The 15,523-nt window shown below is 29.3% G+C and overlaps 1 protein-coding gene across 3 annotated transcripts in view; it reads right to left on the bottom strand.

Annotated features, from left to right (window-relative positions):
* Positions 1 to 3,419: 3,419 nt before the first annotated feature.
* The window catches only part of LOC119605225 (FMRFamide receptor), a 62,985-nt gene continuing 50,881 nt past the window's right edge, over positions 3,420 to 15,523 (bottom strand). For 2 of the 3 annotated variants that reach the window (XM_037958324.1, XM_037958237.1), the window contains exons 3-4: positions 14,901 to 14,958; positions 3,420 to 8,082 (exon numbers count right to left, since the gene is read on the bottom strand). In XM_037958324.1, the coding sequence (XP_037814252.1) occupies positions 3,828 to 5,489 (1,662 nt within the window). In that variant the 5' untranslated portion in view covers positions 5,490 to 8,082; positions 14,901 to 14,958 and the 3' untranslated portion in view covers positions 3,420 to 3,827. The remainder of the gene's footprint in view (positions 8,083 to 14,900; positions 14,959 to 15,523) is intronic. The other variant, XM_037958397.1, reaches the window with a different exon arrangement.

A 15,523-nucleotide genomic window follows, 5' to 3' on the forward strand; every position in this document is an offset into this window, starting at 1 on the left:
TGATTTTATGATTCTACTTTCAATATTACAGAAAATTAAAAATCAGTTGAAGAACGATTCATTAACTCAGAAATTCTTCGCATACAGATTTTTATACCATCAGGAAGCTGCGTTTAATATTATAGAAAATCGAAAAGTATAAGTAAAATAACAAAAAAGTACCTGAAAGTATCCTTTTTAAATTTTCGTTCAATTAGGATACCGCATGTTTAATTTTATGTTTATGTATTCAATATTTTAGAAAACTCAAAAAGTACCAGTTGAAGCACGAAAAAGTACCAAAAGACCTATTTTGTTTAATTTCATGAATATTATAGAAAATTCAAAAAATACCAGTTAAGGAACGAAAAAGTACCAGAAAATAATCCAGTTTAAATTTTCATTCACTCAAGTCCCTGACTGCTTAGTTTTATGTTTCTAGGTTCATTATAATAGAAAACTCAAAAAGTACCAGTCGAAGTACGAAAAAGTACGAAAGGGCGCCTTTTATAGATTCTCATTAACTCCGGGCTCCACATGCTTAATTTCATGTTTCTAGGATCAATATTATAAAAAAAAAACACAAAAAGTACCTTTTGAAGAACGAAAAAGTACCAAAAAGTAAACTTTTATATGTTCTCACTTACTCCGAGCTCTACATGCTTAATTTCATGTTTCTAGATTCAATATTATAGAAAATTCAAAAAGTACCTTTTGAAGAACGAAAAAGTACCAAAAAGACCCCTCACTTAATCCGGGCTCTACATGCTTAATTTTATGTTTCTAGGTTCAATATTATAGAAAATTCAAAAAGTACCTTTTGAAGAACGATAAAGTACTAAAAAGTCCCCTTTTATAGATTCCCATTTACTTCTAGTTCTACATATTTAATTTCATGTTTCTAGGTTAAATTTTATAGAAAACTCAAAAAGTACCAATCGAAGGACGAAAAAGTACCAAAAAGTCCCCTTTTATAGATTCTCATTTACTCTGGGCTCTACATGCTTAATTACATGTTTCTAGGTTTGATTTTAAAGAAATCTCAAAAATGTACCTGTGTAGAACGAAAAAGTACCGAAAAGTCTCTTTATTATTAATTTCATGTTTCGATTTCAATATCATAGAAAACTCAAAAAGTACCAGTTAGAGAATGAAAAAGTACCAAAAATATCACTTGGTACCGGGGTTCCAAATAACACCCCATTAGCATATTTAGTGTTTTATTGGATCATTGTGTTTGAATAAAATCAAATTTCCCGTTTTTACCCCTTTTGGTAATTTTTTTTTCATTAACGAAACAAAAATTGTATTCCAAAAAGTTGCAACATCGTAGTGGGAGCCCGCTATTATGTATAAGTATAAGTTAATAAACCAAAAACAATGTTTTATGAAAAAGGTACCAAAAATAGGTACAATTTTCACCCCTTAAACGTCCGAATATCCAAAAAGTACTAAATTCATATTTTTATTTTTCCGTCAAGTTATAATGAAGTCAAAAATATTTTTTGGATGTTCTCTGGTTTAAAAGATGCATGGGGTGCAAAAAAGTACCAGGGAATAAACAGTTTTTACCCGTTTATTCCCTAAAGGGCCGAATTTGAAAAAAGTACCAGACACCTGTCCGCTTATTTTTTAAATGAACGACGATAAGCTTTAAACTTTTTTTGTATCTTTTCTAGTTTAGGAGATATGAGGTTACATAATTTACCCGTTTTTACCCTTTTTTACCCCCTAAACATTCGAATTTCCAAAAAAATCTTAGTGGATCTATTTGGTGGGAGACCAACCTCCTGTCCAAATTTCAGCTCTTTAGCTTCAACCGATTAGACTGTGCGATGATGAATCAGTCAGTCAGTCAGTTAGTAACGTTAGAATTTTATATATATAGATAGATAATACTAAGTTCTGCCGATATTTGAAGTGATACGAAATAATGGACCTATTTTAAGCATCTTCAAAAGCTTCGTCCTTGGGTCAAAAGAAGAGTATGTGCCAAATTTCAACCAATTATCTTGAAAATTGCGACCTGTAGAGTGTGCACAAGGTTTACATGGACACACAGACAGGCGGACATAGCTAAATCGACTCACAAAGTGATTCTGAGCCGATGGTATACTTTAAGGTAGGTGTATGACCAATATTTTTGGGTGTTACAAACATCAGCACAAACGTATAATACCCTCCACACTATAGTGGTGTAGGGTATAAAAATACCTACCGAAATAAATATATAAAATTAGATATAATTCAAACACGTTTAATAAATTTCATTTCAAATAGTATTTTTTAAGTAATAATTTATATTTTCTTCATTTATTTGTTATTTTGTAATCATAAAATATTTAAATAGATACAGTTTTGCATAATATTATTTAATATTTGTATAATAAACATAGTTCAATTCAATTTCGTTATTTTCAATAGTTTTCATTCTGGTATGTTTTTACAGATTATTTTAAATAAATACATAAACTTAATAAAATAAAGTATTTGTGTTGATTTAGATTATTCTAAATAAAACTAAAAATTGTGTAAAATAACAAGATTCCATCAATTTAATTAAATTTATTTTGAATGCAACAAAATTTTAAGCTAGAGTTGCCAGACAACATTCTGTAGGTAAATGGTAAAAATGCTGCTAATTGTTATGTTTTGTAATTGATATCAGTACAAATTAGAAATTTTAAAGTTTTCAAGTTAGTATAGAACTTTTTTAAATTGTGTCCTTAGAACTGTCAGAAATTGTATTGAAATTATGTTTTTGTAATTAATTAATTTGATTAATTATCTTTTCGTAAAAAAAACTATTTTACCATCGCTCACTTCATGTTGTCGGACGTTAATTAAATTTTCAATAACTTTTAATGGATTCAGTTAAAATTGAATCATAATATAAACCAAAGAAATAAAGAGTCCAAATAAAATAACGCCCACGAAAACAAATTAAAACATCACATAACAAAAATGTAAATTTATTAATTATTTTTTGTTTCCTTTGTGAGCTGGATGAATGCCATAAATGAATAAATATTGTGTGAAATAAAATCAATTAACAATTGTCTGGGCCAAAGTGTAATAAACAAATAAAAATTTAAATATTTTGTTTCGTTCGAAGGGTAAATTATTTTAAAATTTTACAAAGAGTTTAATATTTACATAAGTTGTGTTTTGTTGCTATCAATGAGTGTTAACGCTTAAAGTTAACAACAAAACGAACATTACCTGACTTGGCATCACTCCACAGAAGAAATCTGCTAAATCTTGAAATTATTTACATTTTCTTAAAAAAGGTTTTCTTATTTGATATTTTTTTTGATTTAAATTTTATTTTAAAATATTTTTTTATTGTTTGACATAAACACATTAATATTTGTATTTTTATTTTTGAATTGGTAGCACTTTTATCGACGTTAAAATTAACTTGTATAATTTTACACGTTAACTCCTAACGTTTATAAATTTTAAATTTATATGAAATTGCCTTTGAACGTTAGCAACAAAACACAACTATTATTGTTTTGTTGTATTTTTGTTCTTTCAATATTATTAATTACGAGAATTAGCGGTATTCTAATATAATATTTTCTCATACATACTTAGTTCGTTTAGTTTTTTTTTCCTTTGGGTGGGTGGATGGATCAATCTATATCTATGATATTTATTAAAGCTATTCAGTTGTTTCTTAAATAATTAACAGTTTAATAAAGTTACAATTCTAAAATCTACAAGTTTAACTTAAAGAGAAAATTTGTTTTTTGTTTGCTTTAAATAAAATGTTTACAATTTATGTTGAAATTTACATGATATTTGAAGTGCTCATTACTGAACTGGAAAGGGGCATCCGTTTCTCAGAACCCTGAAGTCATTTGACTATTTTTCGTATCAATCCAATCACAACCTAAAGGAGTATTGTTATTCGACATCATCATTATGGGCGAGGTGCGTTGAACTTCCCGCGCCGGATAATATACAACCGGACCGGGCGATGGTGCCCGACCACGTTTGATTTTGACAACGCCCGGCGAACTGGCACTTTTCATTAGGCGACCATTGTTTAAAGTGCTATTACTCGCCCCTGTTACCAAATAGGTGGTGGTAGTACTACGTTGGGTACCGTGTCGAGAGAAACGCCCCGACGATCGATGGTTCAAAGTGCCATCACCATTGTTGGATATTGAGCTTTCGTAGTGTATAAGATCGGGTTGGTCGCGGCTCAGGCGGCGCTTGAAAAAAATCAACAGGAATATACGCTTAAACTTCTCACCGAATATTACGTATATAAGGAAATTACAACTACTGTTGATGGTCACCAATAGATTGGATATCTTCGCCAGCGAATGATCAATGAAATTATAAAATGCCTCGGACACATTTAGCACCAGGGCGAGGAAATTAAAAACAAAAAAGACTACCACTACACACAACAACATGGTCGCCAAACCGATTTCCCGTTTTTCAGAACGTGACAATCGTTGGCGTTCTCGATTCGCCCTCTTCACCTGCCGGTAAATCTGACAGTTGAGTATGGCCAGCGTCAGAAACGGTATGACATAGTTGACAATGAAATAACACCACAATATATACACCGTTATATAAGTTTGATTTTGTCTCAGCGCCGACGGTCGCACACAGTGCAAAACCACCGTACTGTTCGGAATAATAGTGTCGATGGTAACTACCTCCCAAAATCGAGACATATTATAAAGGAGAGCAAATAGGATGGATACTATCACATAGATTTTGGCACGTCCATATGTACACAAGGCTCTAGCTTTCAGCGGATGACAAACGGCCACATAACGTTCTAACGTTACTGTGAAGGTCATGTATATACTGGCCGTCTGAGATATCATGGCCACCGGAAATACTACCGGCGATATAAATGGATAAATGTAATTGTAGTAAAGGAACAAGTGCCCGGTGTAGGGATAAATGGACGGTATGCCAAACAACAGCACAGACGTTATAATTAAAACTGTATCACAGCACGCTAAACCAATGAGCAAATAATTGATGCTAGAACGCATTTGAGGACGGGACAATATAATCATAGATATAACATTACCAATGATGCCAAGGACACCGACTATATTCAGACAGATGCCACATACCCAAAACTCGACTATCGTATTGTGATCGTCCGGATCGTAGACCTCTTCGCAGGGTATATAGGCGAGTTGGTCATAAATACTTGGGTACGTGCCATTTAAAGTCTGATTGGCAAAATTTGTAGTATTAAACAATTGGCTATCGTTGCCCGCAAATCCCGTTATTGTGAACGAGTCATTTGTGGTGTAATGATCTTGGGGAGTGACTTGGACACTATCAATAAAATCTTGTATGGAGATGGGTGCCGAATCGAATTCGCCAATATTATCGTTGTCGAGACCAGACGGTGGTAACACTTGTTGTTGTTGCAGTAAAGGTTGTGATATAGTAGATGTTTGAAGCATTTGTAATTTACGCATTAAGAACGGATAAACAATATCCGTAGTAGTTAGTTCAACCATTTGTTGTTCAAATTCTAAAAACTCCTTCTCAAGAAATAACTAATTGCAAGTTTTTGTATAAATTAAACAAGAAAGAAAATGAAAACCACATGATTAAAACATAATTTTAAAGAAACAATGAAAGTAGTGTTCGTAACAATTTGACTAATTTTTTTTTTCTATAAATAACATTAACTTTTAGTTAGTTTTGATGGAAGTGTTCAAATTTAGAATAAATAAATATAGGAGCAAAAATCTTAAATTCATTTCTAAATTTCTTAAATTTATTTTATAAAGTTACTATTAAAAATAACTTGTTTAGTTAAAAAAAAACTCCACTATGTCTTTATTGAAATTGTATATGTTTTGTTTTTTCTTTGAAGATAATTTTCGCAATTAAACTGTATTTTCTAAACTAATTAAGATAAATTTTATATTAAAAAATAAATGTTAATTATATACAATAATTTCCAAAACTGGTTTATAACTTTTCACTTAAGCAAGCTTAAAGCTTACTTTTGAAAAAAGTTACTAAGCTTAAAGCTTTTCAACTTATTATATTATTCAAAAAATAAACTAAGTTTAAATTTAACTAACAGATTTTCTTTTTCTTATACTTTTAAAACTAACTTTATATCACAACAGTCTCTTAGCAATTCCCAAGTTTTAGTTTTGTATAGTTTCTTTTTCTTTTATTAAATATTTATTTATTCTTTATATATTTTGTTTGAGAAATTTTGCGAGATGTCTTTAAACAGATACAACCTGGAAACTTAAGAACTTTCGTTTCGAAAAAAAAAACTACTTAAATTTTTATATGAATGTTTTTCTATCTTTAATTTAGTTTTCTCTTATATAGCTTGAAAAATGCGGAGATTTTTTTGAAAGTTATATTTCTTTAAGACAAACAGTTTACGGAGAAAATAAAGTTATTTAATATTTAAGAATATATATTTTACTTGTTATACAATATTGTTTGTTGTCACTAACTACCCTACAATTCGGCGAAACTGCTTCCTCTCTGAATTACTTGGGGACGCTAAAGTGATGCCTGAATTACTCTCTGCATTACAACAAAGTATGCGTTTACTTCGATATACAACTGCTGGGTAATGTAGATTGTTATTATTGTTGCTGTCAAGTAAACTGATGATGTTGACTTGCAATTTATTATTTTCCATTGACAATGTCTCCCTCTCTATGTGTGTGCTTGTATGTTTTCTTATATTTCTAGTTAAATTCTATTATTACTTTTTTCGCTGTAGTTGTTCTCGTATTGTATCATTTTTTTATGCATTGTTGTCCTTCAAGTTTTCTATTTGTGTAAAATTGTATTGTTTTTTACTGGATTTCAGTCGAGTAGAGATGGTGGTGATGAAACTAAATAGTTTTACATTTATTTTGTGGCCTCTAGACATTTATAGCTAAATATTGCAATAGTTTTTTTTCTCTTACTCCCATCTTTTTTCGATTTAAGTGAAATTTAATTGTAATCCTCGGTGGACTTTTAATTTTAGCAAATTATAAAAAATTCCAGTTTTAAACACTCATTAATTATGTTTATTATTATTACACAATGGCGCCATGAGTCTGTATATTCTGGCTGCAGTATTTATCTATTTATTTGTTTTACTGTAATATTTGTTGTAGTTTAATTTTATCTTTAACAGGACAATTAAGTTCCGTATAGTAAAAACTGTTAGTTGCAGTTGGATGTAAAACCGACTAGCAATATTTTATTGTTGCACATGTGAATTGTTGTTGTCGTATGCTGTTTGCATGTTTGATTTAAGCCGCATTGAACACAATTTCTCACTTAGACACATGCAATTCATTTAAATTCCAGGCACTCACACGTACTTGTCCTTATACGCATTCACTAGCATTCTAATAGGAAAATAAACGAGCTATTATTGTCGCAAATGGGAAAGAGGGAGGAGCGAGTGTGTTAGTTGTCTCTAAATAATAGGGAAGCTTTACTTGTGTGCATACATAAACCTGTTCATAAAATTGCATTGAACTTGTGTGAAAAGCTGTTTTGTCCTCTCCTTCTCCTTGTTTCACTTGTTAATGTTCGTTCACCTCCACACACGATCTATATAAGTAAATATGTACATGAATACTAGATTGAATGTATGTTTTTGTGTTCGTTTATTTGTTTATATTCAATGGCTGCCGTTATCCTTGTTTAATAGTTGATGTGATGGTATTTCTCCGAGTTAATGTTGTTGTTGTTTTAGTTATAGGTTTTTTTTGTATGTATTTTTCTCGTTTTCCTACTGCTACTGGTTTAGTTGTTGTTTTATGCCCTCACATTTAGTATCGTTACACATTTTTTATTCTGAAAACCCACTCATTCAAGCGCAATCAGCTCGTTCTGCTGTAACAGTTACTTCTTTAATAAGGATGTGGTGGGTGCGGTGTGTGTATAGTGTTGTAAGTGGGTTTATTTTAGATATAGGAAGTAATATTGTTATTAAGACTTTGTTGATTTCTGCTATTTGATTTTTATTTCTTTTCTTGTTGTTTTATCTTCCTCCATAAAAAGTCGTTAAGCTGTTTATATTTCTTCTTCGTTGTGTTATTCGCTTTCTTGCACACTCTGCTCAATTATCTGCAATAATATGTGGAAGAAAAAAAAAGAAAAACAAATTTCAATTATTTTTAAAGTTTTTTTTTCGTGTTTTATTTATTTTTGTTTTTTTTTTAGTGTAGAAAAGGAAAAAGATTTATTTGCTTTTTGGTTTAGGATATTATTTCGTAATGGGCAATTGACTAAAGAAAACTAAATATTTGTATGCATGATTTAACGAAGAATTTTATTTAAGATAATTGCAACGGGTATATTTTTTTACAAGTATTAATGTTGTACTATACTTTATATATTTTATATTAATACGAACCATGCGATCAAAGTTACTATCCAAACAGTGAATATTCCCAAGAAATTTGCAATAAAAATAATGCAGGGGCATACTAAAGTGTACTTGTTATATTAATCAGATATTAATCATACGTGCACAGAGTAAAATTAGAAAAATATTTAATTTTTTTATTATGGTTCGTTTTAAAATATTTTGGACCTTACCCTCTCTGAATTCGTTAAATTTTTATAATAATAATGAGAGGTATTTGCAATGAACTGTTCAGATTTTATCTAGGTCCAAAGTTCATATTTTTGAAGATTTTCTTAATGACATGAAGTTTAACATCATATATTTTCTAAACTAGTTATCCAATTTTATTGCTTTTGGTTTCAAATTAGTTTTTATAATTCTTTATTAGGGTCTTAGAAACAAAAAATTTAAAAATGGTTCAACGATTTTTAACATTCTGTTAAATGATATACATATTCTTAACGGTAAAGGTTGTCATATAAAAAAAAATTTTGTAGATTTTGTAGTGATTCATACAGCTCACTTTAAAATAAACTCCATATAAATTTAAAATGTATATTTAATAGAATTTAAAAATTTTCCTTTATTAAAAATTTTAAATTTGCCCTTAAAGCACGTTCACACATTAACATTCATAACACCTTTGCTAGCTAAATGAACACATTTTATACATACTCATACTTTTCTCTTCATTTAACAATTTAAAGTAAACAAAAAAATGGACCGAAAAGACAATAACTGTGAAGGGAAAAAATTTCATATCCAGACAAAATGCACACAATGAAGAGTATGCCAAAAACTAAAGTGGACTAACTGACTGAATAATGGAACTAACTGACAGCCTTACTATGTGGATAACAAAAGAATAGACAAACAGACTGGCTGACAGCCAGAGGCTGTTTGGAAAGAAGGCAGTAGTATAAACTGAAATAAAAGTAACAAATCAGTTCATGCTTAAACATTTATTGTTAGTACTGGTATAAATGGACTGGACTGGTCTATGTGTAAGTGCTCATACTACCCAGCAGTTTTTCAAGGAGTCAATGTATTTCTTTACCAGTATTTTTACATAAAATCAATGCATTCCTTTTATAAAGTATTTTTCCTAAATGAATATTTTCTTATGAGACACCGTAAAAATAATTACAGAGTTAAGTCAGTCGTCAATTAATTGTTACTTAGAAGTCTAAAGAGAAGTCACTTAGAACAAGAATGAGTGTACAATCCTATATACTCACCTTCAAAGCGTATGTTGTAAAATAAAATTAGTTTTGAAAGGCGTTCTATTATATGGGCTTAGGTCTGAGGATGAGTCTATTGTCGTTCGGGCTCTAAAGAATTTGAAATAAAGAATAATATTTTCCAAAAAATAATTTTTGTAGAATTTTTTCTTAATTCCATAATTCTTGACAATAAACAGATTGTTAGCTAGAAATTTCATATGGGGGCATTGTATGAGCAATATGGTCAATTATGTTCGGAATTTTGGAGAGATTTTTGTTCCTATAAAACTTCTTTTTGTCGAATATTATCAATATACTTTATTTTTGAGCTTGTTATAAAGCATAAGGTAATTTTCTGAAAGGAAAAATATGTATACTTATTTTATAGAGAGATTTTTGTTCCTAAAGAACTTCTTTATATCAAAGCCAGTTATAAGCGTTGAAATAATTTTCTGAAGGGAATCTTATATGAGGGTAGGGTCAATTATTGATAATTATAATTTCTATAATTAATTAATTAATTGATGACTGTACTCCGAGGGTACACTTTTATGGTGGCTTGGTGATATCGCAATCCAATATCGTTCATTTTCAATACCAAACAAACCTTATTAATAGCGAATATCTGTGCAAAATTTTAGCCTTCTTCTCCTAATTTTTAGCCTTCTCCTCTGATTTTTACAGACAGACGGACAAGCGAACGGTCAGACAGACATGGCGTCTTAGAATTTAATAAAGATAAAAAACATTTTTTGATGACAGGTATGAAAATTATGTACTGTACTTAAGGAGAACAATAATACACAGAGGGAAAAAGAAATATACATGCCTGGCACCAAATTGACACAAAACTGTTTATAATTTTTAAATAACATCCGTTATCAAAGTATATACATACGTACGACAACACTATGTATTGTTGTCGAAATCTAAATTTTATACACATCCGTTGTCTAAACGTTAACAAACGTGGTAAGCTCACTATTGACAAATAATCCGTTTGCCAACAGAGAGCTGAACGGATGTTATTGGAAAATTATAAACACTTTGATGTCAATTTGGTACCAGGCATGTATATTTCTTTTTCCCTCTGTGTACGATTCATCCTAGGACAGACACCCAGAAATACAGGGTTATTGTCTGTATGAGAGAGTGTATAAGTGATTTAATGTATGTGTGTATACAGAATGTAAGTTTTAGTACAGATTGTATATTTTGTAAATGTCAGCCATAGTGGAAACTATCTTCTTTTGTTATTTTTGTTATTTTCTTTATTTAAGTACAAAACTTTGGCATCAACTCAGTAAAAGCACAAACATAGTTTCAGAGTCATAATGAGTATGAAATATTAAAGTCATTTGCCCTATTGGCACATTTTATACTATATTCACTGAAACCTTAAAAAGCCTATAAAAAGAAAAAAGGGGAAAAAAGCAAAACTTTAGGCTAGTAATTACGCAGCAGGAATTGACAAGAAAGAAAAAAAAAAACTTTCAATGAAACAATTGTCCCCATTTTTATTTTCATTTATGTAAATTGTTATTAGGCCAGTAATTTTCTTCATTTGGAAATTATGAGTTTAAAGGAGTCAGTATTTTTTCAAGTACAGCAACAATACATAAGTATAATTAATTTAATTTAAGACCCCAAGAACAAATAGTATTAATTATTTTATTAAAAAAGTCATACAATATACATAAATATACAAATTTCAAAAACAGCATTTCAAATTAGGCAAAATGAATAATCATGAAACATTAATTGAATTAAAACGTTTAATAAATTAGCGCAAGTTTGTCTTTCCTTTTTTTTTGGGGTATCTTTATGCCAGAATAATTTTATTTTATACATTTATTCTATTATACCAATTATTAAAACCACAGTACCATTACCACCTCCACCACAGTCATCATCATTGGAACCATCATTTTTATTAATTATTAAAAAAAAAACTTACAAACATGGAAACAATTATCATTATATGTAATCTTTAATGTAATCAACGTTGTCGTCGTTTTCATTCTCATCCTGTCTGCTTTATCCTCATCGCCATCTTTAATCAATTCGTTACAGTTGATTAAACGCAGAAAGATGAAGAACTAAAGACAAATGTTATAATTTATGTATGTAAATTAATATAATTGAAATGAATTGAAACGAATTAAAATGAATTGAATTAATTCATGTTCATCGTATCCTTCATATTCATATTTGCCGCTATAAACCTATTACGTCTATGGATTTATTCAAGTATGTTTGTTAATAAAATGCTTAAGTCTACACAAATGTAGAATGTGGTATTTTCTTTTCAAATCTATTTCGCTACAAGTAAATTCTTTGCTACAGGAAACAAATTTGACTTCCTTATTTATTTTGCAAAATGGCGGCATGACTACAGTAAACATAGCAAACTACAAATTGCCATTGACATGAACAATTAATAATACAAACATGGTTTAACATTATGTGGTATTCTTGCAAATTAAACTGAAACATAAATATAAATTACAGCTATTAAGTTCAATTCCAAACATAAATATTAGTTAAAGTAGTGAAGTAGTGGAAACAACAATGTTTATTTTTGAGTCAAAATGTAGAATTTTGTACCATAGTAAGAACAGAAATTTAGCTATACTTCTTCAATCTACCAAGCTTATCCTAAATATGTATGTTCCATCGACTTAACGTTCGAGAGAAGTGGCTATTTTGACAAGGATGATAAAGAAGCCACAAGATCAGCGAAAAAAGTACCATGAGGTACTTTTGTAGCTTAAGTGGTTAGCGCGTTTGACTACTAAGCATTACTTGGCTATATCGGCCTGGGTTCGATCCCCAGCCGCCAATGAACATCAATTTCTGGTAATTATTAAGTTTCTATTAAAACTACCTCCTTCGTCGGTAACCCCATAACACTAAATCGTCGCCGAAGTAAAACAAATATAAATTGGCCTACTTAACACCAGAGGCGCTGCAACTCTGTACTAAAAACAATCATAACACGCAATTACAGAGTTGTAAATTAATAAAAATAAGCTTTAAAAAATAAGCTGTTCTTTCAGATCAGTATATATGTATGTGTTGCCAGATGGGAAATGTATCCTTGTATTAATGATTCACAATATCCCATATTATACGGCCTAGTTTAAACTCCACCAGTTTGATCTCTGGACTAACATTATTTCCTGTGGTTGAAATTAAATTTTCCGAAATTCTATTTAGAATTCTATGGGCACTTTAGAAACTATTCACACCCACTGCAATTTCTAAAATTTTTTGTCAAATGTCAACAAGACAAAACTAGAATGAGATGTTAATTCTACTCACTATCTTAAGTTATCATAAAATTCAAGTAGTTTTTCTCATGTAAATAAATAAAATTAGTTTATATTATATGCTGACGTACATAAATACATGCATAACAAAAATATAATATTTTAAAATATGTATAGTTATTTTGTACCATAGTATAAATGTATGTCATATAGGGGAATTCTGTTAAGTTCTTCGCAAAGTTGTTAGATACATATTTGTATGTAGATTTGTTCATAACCGTATATAGGGGTAATATCACCCAAAGAATAAAAAATAATAAACGTGCATAAGCTGCTGAGATAGCTAGAGAATATACAATAGTATACTAGTAAAAAGTAATTTGTATCTTGTCTTACAAACATTTTGCATTTAAATTGTTCCATTTGCAGCAGAAAGACAAAAAAAAAACAAAACAAGCTTCTCTAACGTGTTCACCAGACACATTTGCATAATAAAAGGAGGGCGAAAGGAAGAAGAGGAAGACGATACATACTAATTGTAGCATCCGTTTAACGGTATCAGCATTTGCATCATCATCACTTACTTACGGTACATTTGAATAGGGTTGCCAGTTGTTTTTGTGAAAATTTATTATTTCCTATAACTATTCGGTTCAATGTAAAGGCATGTTAATTTTGTTACAACGTTTGTCTATCCAAAAGAACACTCCTTGCCATTTACATTGTATTATTTTAAATACTTTATTACTTTATATTGTTGTACAATATTAAACAACTTAATTAAACAAAGATTATGTATCCTCAAACCAGAGTTTTCATGATACATAATCGATTTAAATGTATTTATTGTAGAATTACAAAGGGCGCGGTTAATACCGAATATAGCATAACACTTACTACGTGCTTTCAATTGTTTTTAGAATTAGTTTTTATTTGTTTTTCTCTTTGCCGTACACGTTTTATGTATTTGATAATATTTGCATAAAAAATGTAAAACACTTTTTATTTAAAAAGTGTTGAATAGATTGGAATTCGTGTTAAAACTATTTCTTTATTCACACACAAACTAAACGTTAGAAAACATTTTCATTTTAGTTTCAAAATATTTACCATGATTTAAATTATAATTTAATAAATAATTATTTATAATTAAATTGTTATTTATATCAAAGTTGTATACAAAACCAAATTATGTACAGCAATATATCCGCATTATTAAATTCTTTCACATGGATTGATGATGTCCCTTAAAAAATATTTATCTATTGTGTTATTTATAATTTCTCATGAAATTAGGAAAATACATTTTGATTATTAAAAACTTGAATTCGATCAATATACTCGTATTTTGAGCAAGGTATAACCTACCGGAGGAGGGAAAACTAAAAAAATAAGTACAACTTACGCCGAACACAGATTAACCATATTATGTTTTATATGTACGTAAACATTAATATGTATTCCATGTTATGGTAAGAGGTAACTATAAATTATCATAAAAAGTCGGACTAAAGTTCTTACTAATTGTTACTAATTTTTTATAAAAATATTTACAATATGTATTGAAATACAAAAACATTTTTGATAATTAATGTTACTGGAAACCATATTATGGTTACTTGAAAACATTATAGATAACATGAATATGGTTACTTGAAACTATAAAATGATTACTTGAAACTACAATATGATTTTTTTAAACCATATTAGAACAATGTTATGATCTTATTGCATCATAATATGATGTTACAACATCACATTATGATTAATAAGACAATATTATAATGAAATATTAGGACTACATTTAATCATTATAGGATACCTTATTATGCTAATAATGATCATAATATGATATTTTTTGTTACTAATAATGATCATAATATGTTTTAACTTTATCCATAATTCTAACCATAATATGTTGCTCTTAGATTATTGTTACTACAACTATATTTTTCCCCTGCGTGTACATACATATTTTGTTTTATAGAAATCTCTTTGCATTATCTAAAATTTTAATTTAATATGTTCTATAACACTTACCCCTATTTTTCAATATCGGATTACGTTTTAGTCCAGTTACCCACAGTGGAAAAGAAAACTGCAAAAGAAAATAAAAAATATTATAAATTATAAATAAATTACTAGATTTATTGATTTTTAGATAAGTACCGAAATTGATACAATCCGTTGTCAAAAGTGATCTTTGTGATTTCGATAACATGTCGTTTTCACTCCGAAAAGATACCCCATATAAATAAATAAATATTGCGAAAAAAAATTTAAAATTTCCTTAGATAGCCTACCCCAGTCGTAGATCGAATCTGCGTTTATGATTTGGCAACATCATGTATTATTTATTACTCGAGTTCGCCCAGCGGTCGAAATTCGACCAGAACCAATGCTGGAAAAATTGCATAAATATGCTAAAATAAAACCCTTTTTTTGTAGTTAAAATTAATTTTAACTTTTAATAAATTAACTTTTTTGATATTATCAAAGTGTATAATTTGCTTTGATTAATGTTTTTTTAAGAATATGTGATGGGTTTTAGTAAAAGTCCCATCTGAAGTTTAAAACCTCAATTGTCAAAATTAGTTATACAACTTGTTTTACAAAAGAATTTCAACTATTTTAAAAATAAAAAATAACGAACATTTCTTCTA

The sequence above is a fragment of the Lucilia sericata genome, unplaced genomic scaffold (assembly GCF_015586225.1).
Source record: "Lucilia sericata isolate MDLA Ls3-8-SP2 unplaced genomic scaffold, ASM1558622v1 Contig000000F_arrow, whole genome shotgun sequence".
NCBI classification, from domain to species: domain Eukaryota; kingdom Metazoa; phylum Arthropoda; class Insecta; order Diptera; family Calliphoridae; genus Lucilia; species Lucilia sericata.